The sequence below is a fragment of the Pteropus vampyrus genome, unplaced genomic scaffold (genome assembly GCF_000151845.1).
Source record: "Pteropus vampyrus isolate Shadow unplaced genomic scaffold, Pvam_2.0 Scaffold69, whole genome shotgun sequence".
NCBI classification, from domain to species: domain Eukaryota; kingdom Metazoa; phylum Chordata; class Mammalia; order Chiroptera; family Pteropodidae; genus Pteropus; species Pteropus vampyrus.
Window position 1 is genome coordinate 925,772 of NW_011888850.1, and position 7,130 is coordinate 932,901.

The window sequence follows — 7,130 nt, forward strand, 5'->3', positions numbered from 1 at the left end:
AAGAAGGAAATACAGTTTAAGATTGGTATTAACGAATGTATTATCATATTTTTAGATAAACAAGATAATAAATTTTAACAGGTTTTTTTAAAAGAATACTTTTTCCAAGGTATTTTATAAGATGATATATAAATCCTTCAAAATACGGAGTAAGGAAACTTATCGTTAAAAATAATATGTAAGTGATGAAATTAAAAATTTGAAAATATTGAATTATATTTCCAAATGCCTAATGCTAATTAATAAATGTAGGTCTAGCAAGTTAAGGAGAACATTCCTACAAGTTAAAAAAATCTATCAGTTATCTAAAAAGTTAGCCTAACAAAATCTTCAAATTTATTATATTTATCTTTTCAAGTATTAAATTTTCCTAGTATAATAGAAGCATGAATCATTGAGTATTAATGATACATTAAAGCAGTATAAATGGCTATTTCACAACTTATACTTCTAAATTGAGAAATTTTAAATGAAAAAATTTACATAAATAAGGTACCTACCAGCAATGGCTCTGGATATAATTCTAACTGGGCTCTGTATATAATATCATCCAATGCTTTTTGAGCTAGATCCCATTCTCCATTGTAACTATAAAATTAAATGAAGAAAGTATAATTATTTTAAATTCTATATAAATGAACAAAATACAATGAGAAACTATTTATCTTTACTAAAGAAAATAATAGGTCACGTTAGTACATTGCTTAGCATTCCACCTACCTTAAAATCATATTTTTAAATCTTTAAATTCCTTTCAAATTGTATCTGAAAGCCTATTAGTAGCAAAAAAAAATTTTATAGATGTACATTTCTTCTCTAAAAAACATTTCTATTTATGGAACAGACATCAAAAAAGCTAGTCAAAATCAAAGCATTTTAAACTTTCAGAGCAAGTCAGAGTATAATAAATTAAATACCTTAGAATAATGTTCGGAACACTTTATGGTCAAATTATTCTTTAACTCCCACAGATTTAATGAGAATATACAACTACTGTAGCTTGCAATATCCAAAGTAGCTATTTCTTTCTTTACATTATGATAGTCACTTAGAAGTGTACATGATGTATGTTGCAAATATTTGAAATATATTGAGACAAAATCGTGTGTGTATAATTTTCAAAGACATGGCCAAACTCTTCCTGAAACCTAAAGAAAACCTAAGGAGAGACAGGTCACAATGCAAGTGGATAATAAGAATTCAGCTAAACTTAACAAATTACTGAAAGCCAAGTATGAGTCAGCATGAAAGTATATATGCCTGGGAGCAGGTATAATGGGAGCTCGCAAGCTCTTCTCCACAAACCTCTTATAGGCATTCACAAGAAAAACTGGGGGCAAGATGGGAAACCAGAGTATGCTGCCCTTGGCAGTGCAGGCCCGAAGGAGAAGGGTGGCCACTTGAGCAGGAAAGGCATGAAGATTCAGCCAGACCCTTTTCTCACATGGAACAAAAATTTTAAAGCCTTTGGGGAAAGAGCAGAAAACTCTTTCACCCTAATGGCAAAGGTAAAAACCGACTGTAGCTGAGAGGAAAAGAAAAAGACAAAAAAACCCTCTAACTGTGGGGAAGGATAAAGAAATCGTCCTATGCTGAGACCACTAGAGGTCTCATCACTGGAGGAGGGGCAGTGATGGGGAACGACTCCCCCACCCGGGCCCTTTCCTCCAGATCAGAGACAAAGGGCCTGCTTAGAGGCTGGACCAGGATAACAGAGAACACCATGCCCCCCTCCACCTAACCAGGCTAGTACACATCTAGTAACAAGCAACAGAACTCCACTGCTGGAGGAGGGACAAGAACATGGAGAGAGACCCTCTCTGAGGTGCAGACACACACACATGGAAAGCTGAAAGCTGAGGATTGAACGAGAATTTTGGGGAAAACACTCCAGCAATCCAGCTCCTCTCACTCTAAGTACCAGGTAACATGAGAGGAATTTGAAGTAGATGGTGACATGAAGGTAACCATAGCAACAACAAAATCCAACCCTAGATCACTCCTGCCTATAATAACTCCACTAGCAGCCTAGAAGAAAAGAGGCATGCCCATTTCCAGGCATATATAATATTTATCTCAGTCTCTACTGTCCTACCCATGAAAAAAATGATAATCAAATGTTACAAGGCACACAAAAAGCAAGAAGAAAACAGTTCACTGTCAAGAGACAAAGAACAACAGAACCAAATTCAGAGATGACTCAGATGTTGTAGTTACCTAGTAAATTAATATATTAAATCATAAATAACTATAATTAATATATTAAAGGCTCTAGTGGAAAACATGGACAACATGAACAATAGAGATTTCAGCAGAGAGATGGGAACTATAAGAAAGAGTCAGATGAAAAAGCTAGAAATAAAATGTTCTAATGGAGATGAAGAACCCGTTCAGTGGGCTCATTAGTAGACTCAACCTAGTGAAGGAAAGAATCAATGAATGTGAAGGCAGATCAACGGAAATTACTCAATCTGAAACACAAAGCAAAAAAGAGAAAATAAAATAGAACACAGGATCCAAGACTGTGGGACAATATTAATGGTCTAATACAGAAGTCAACAAACTTTTTCTTAAAGGGCTAGATAATAAGTATTTTTGGCTTGTAGGCCACAGGTTCTCTATTGCAACTACTCAACTTTGTCACTATAGCACAAAAGCATCCATTAGCAATATGTAAACAAATGGATGTGACTATGTTTCAATAAATATTTCTAAAATAACAAGCAGCAGGCCAGTTTGGCCCAAAGATCACAAATCCTACCTTCATTGAAGAAGTTTATAATCTACTAGGGAAAATTAAAAGTATCGACTGAATACAATGCAAAGTATAGTAAAATATGTATAATAAGAGAATTACAAAGGAAAAAACAGGGTTCAAAGGAAAATACTAGTATCTAAGGCATTAAGACTAGCATCAATATTAGTAATTAACAGTAAATTAAAAATAAATTATTTATGATCAAAGAGGCTTAAGATGTTTTTCAAGAGTTAAAATTTCTGGAAATGGAAAAAGATACTCATTGTGGGGAAAAAACTATTTGGAAATTACAGCCAAAAAAAAAAAAAAAATGGGTAATTAAGAAAGAAACTGAATATATTTAGATGTTGCGAATTTTCATTCTGTCTTTAAATTTTAAAAAAATGATGAAGTGGTTTATTTGGATACAAATTCTTTAGAACATTAAAAGATATGTTGGAAATAATAAAACTGTTATCAAGATCTTGATTGATATTCTTTCACAAAAATATGCTAACTGTATATCTACTGAGATTATAATTTAGTAACAATAAAATAACAGACTATAATGTTCCAAACAGATCAGATTTACTTTGTATATGAAATAAACTTACAAGGCAAAATAAATCCCTGTTAACATCTGCACCATGAATCCTGAAGAAACTGGTATCCTGCTACTTACACCTTTGTATTTTCTTACATGTTGTCGGGGATATCCACAAACACAGATTCTAGAAAGACCAAAATAAATATATTTTTAAGATTGGTAAAAATTTAAGTAATTTGTCTTTTAACATTCGTAAGCCAACAGTGTACCAGGAATGTTCTCATAACAAACCAATAGCTATGAAACAAAGAATCTTTCCAAACAGAACATCTGTCTGTAACATTGTCCTTAGCAAGTTTAACTGGAAAAAAAAAATGTATAAAGCAAGAGGTATGTTAATATATAATTAGTGAACCAGATTCTCAGAGTTGATTCACTAATTTTATCAATTATTAATAATTTTTGGTCACCATAAAATCTATTACATGGAACTTAGCACTATTCATCATAAATAGGTCTGTGGTACAATCCTCTATTCCTGACAAAGATCTTGACACAAACTACAGGCTCAAAAAAAAAAAAAATACTCTTAAATGAGACCCTATCTGAAGTTAATAAACTTCAGATAGACCGAAATTTTACATGTTAAAAAACCATGAGAAATAAAACATAAGCAAATTGTTATATATTCTTTGAATGCCTAAACATGACACAAAGGTAGAATCTTAAAAGATCAATAGATTTTTATTAAATTTTTAAAAAGAAACTACCATAAAAATTGAAATATAAAGAAGTATTTATTATAGTGAAGATATTTAAGGAGTGCTAAAGCTAAGAAATATTTATTATAATGAACAGGAAACCACCTAAAGTACAACACAGGGGATCAATTATATAAATCATTCGGAGAATACTATAAAACAAGTAAACATGATGTTTTGAAAGTCTATTTAAATGACAGGGGAAAAAACTGTACAAAATAACACATGTAACCTAATTCCATTTTATAATAAACAAAGAGGTAACAGCATGAGTCACTGTGAAAAGATCATACACAAAGTCATAGATTATCTCTGAGCTGTAGGATTATAACTTATTTTCTTCTTTATATTTATTTGTGTTTTCTAAATTTTCTATGATCAACATGCAGTGCTTTTAAAATAAACAGTAAGTTTCTATTTTTAATAAAACAGGAAAATAGCTATTTTTTCATAATATGTTATGGCTGATAAAATACAACCTTTACTTAATATAATACTAGTCAATAAACTGTGATTATTTGCCTCTCCCTTCCCCTAATCCCATGCAATTACCATCTAGAACTTAATATTTCCTCTACTCAGGGAATCTAAGTTTTTACTTAGACATGCCCAAGTATACCACAGACCATTTTGAAAATATCCTCCTGAAGATATCATTAATTCAAAGCAACTTTAAAGAGTAAATATAAATTTATTTGATATTGAGAGGATCTTAGAACTCTTTAGAACCAAAAATAAAAGGGAACAGGGATACTTATGGACTGGATATTCATGCCCCCTCTAATTCATGTTGAAGCCCTAATTCCCCAATATGATAATATTTGGATGTGGGGCCCTTGGAAGTAACTACATTTTGATGAGATCATGAGAGTGGCCCCCGCAATGGGATTAGTGTTCTTATAAGAAGAGGAATAGAGAGACCAGCGGTTGATCTCTGCCATGTGAAGGCACAGTGAAATGGTGGTAGCCTACAAGCCAGGAAGATGGCCTTCACCAGGAGCTGAATCTGCTGGCACCTTGACCTTGGATTTCCCAGATGACACAACTGTAAGAAACAAATGTCTATCATTTGAGACACCTGGTCTACAGTACTTTGTTATAGCAGCCTGAGATGACTAAGACAGAAACTGAAAAATTAGCTGTACATGAAATAAAACCAACTCAAATTTTCTTTGTTATTATAAAAACTTATATACAAACTAGAATGGAGACTCCTCTTACCCTTATTATCTAAAACAAATTTAGAACCATTTAATTTTCTTACACCTTACATCCTTATGAAAGAAATGATAGAGAACTAATATATGAAAGATAGGACTTTTCAATTTATTTATTCATTCTATAAATACTTAGTAAAGATTTATATTGTGTGAGACACTAGGGATATAGATGGAAGATACAGTTCCCAAAGGGACCCACAATCTAATCACAGAGACTGTCTAGTGAACTAAAATTTGTAATGAACAAGTTATAGGATTAATAAAAGGAGAGTGGTAAACTCTAGTGGAAGAAGTAGAGGGTCAGGGAAGGCTTCCCAGAAAGAAATTCCTTTGAACTGAGCCTTGAAGAATAAGTGAAAATATAGGAAAGGGCAAAAGCATAGAGGGATGAAATAGTGTAACATCGAAGAGACTGGGGAAATTTTAGTAGGACAGAATGCTAGGACACTAGAAAATAACAGAGAAGCTAGCTAGAAGTCAGATCATGGAGCATCTTTCAATCTGCTACACTTTATCAAGTAGGCCATGAGAAGAAGCTAAAGGTTATTATTTTGTCGTTTTAAGCAAGGGAATGACATGATCAGATTGGTCTTTTGATTATATCTCTCAGGCCATACTGGAAGAGTTCATTGAAACTGGAGAATGTCAAAATATTCCATGAGTGAGATGAAGGGGGCCAAACTAAGGAAGTAATTGTGGGGAGAAGGAAGAAGGGTGGGACTGGAGTCACATTTAAGTAAAATCAGAGGGGGTTGGGGGAACTAAAAGACTAAGAAGAGCGCGTAATTATTCCTACATTAGTTTGGATAGCTGTGTGGATGGTAGTGACAGTAAATGAATTTGAACAAATAAGACATACTGTTTTGAAAGACACTAAATTTCAGATATGTTGACTTTTGGGTACAGGGTACAGATGTAACTTTTGTCTACCATGTCCTCTCCCACCAACTCCAATGTCTTCCATTAATAGCACTTCTATCCTTCTTATCTTTAGGAATTAGTCTTCCCCTATATAATCAAGTATAATCACATGATTATAGTAAGGCTGCCAATAAAATTACCTGTGACAAGAGATTGCTACCCAAATATTTCTTTTCCCCTTTTTCCTTTAATACTATATTTAAGGTACGTTCCCCTCTATCTCCCCCAAACAGCTTTGGCTGGAACAATGGCCACCTGCTAGAGATCATATTTTCTAGCCTTCCTTGCATCTAAGTGTCACCATGTGACTAGTTCTGGACAATGGTCTGTTAACTAAAGTGGTGCAAATTTTAGGTTGGATCCTTAAAAAGCATTTGCTTGCCTTTCACTCTCTCTCCCTGCTTGCAGGATAGAAGGTGGATGGAATAGTAGCAAACTATCACTACACAAGTAAGAGCAATATCCTAGGGAATGGCAGAATTGCAAGAAAGGAGCCTGAACACTAGAAACATAGTCAACCTACCAGCTTGCACTTTTATGTGAAAGAAAAATAAATATCTACTTTGTTACCATTATTTATCTGTTAAAACAGCCAAACCAATATTTAAACTGATACAGTACTCTTCCTACCCAACATGGCTCAAGAGGGGCCTGTAGAAGAAGCCTGAGGCCTTTTGCTGGATTGTTTTTCATAGTGAAGCTAGGGGAGATGTTCTTTCTTCTGAATTCACTAAAAGTCGGCAACATAAGCTTTTAGATGCCTATAATCACTGTGCTTACCACATGGAAAAAGCCTATCTTCAGAAAGAAAGTACAATACCAACAGATGAAGAATGAGATGAGAGAGATCGGAGAGAATATCCTGATAACGCTTGACCCTCTGGATCCAGTTGACTCTGAAGCCAGTTGCATCACTGCTCTTCCCAGGTACAAAGGGCCAAAGA

General features: G+C 33.9%; 1 protein-coding gene across 4 annotated transcripts in view; it reads right to left on the reverse strand.

The window, feature by feature from the left end:
• Positions 1 to 7,130, reverse strand: part of FAM126A (family with sequence similarity 126 member A) — a 72,694-nt gene that overhangs the window by 21,233 nt on the left and 44,331 nt on the right. For all 4 annotated transcript variants that reach the window (XM_011361656.2, XM_011361657.2, XM_023531492.1 and 1 more), the window contains exons 8-9: positions 3,352 to 3,468; positions 501 to 588 (exon numbers count right to left, since the gene is read on the reverse strand). In XM_011361656.2, the coding sequence (XP_011359958.1) occupies positions 501 to 588; positions 3,352 to 3,468 (205 nt within the window). The remainder of the gene's footprint in view (positions 1 to 500; positions 589 to 3,351; positions 3,469 to 7,130) is intronic.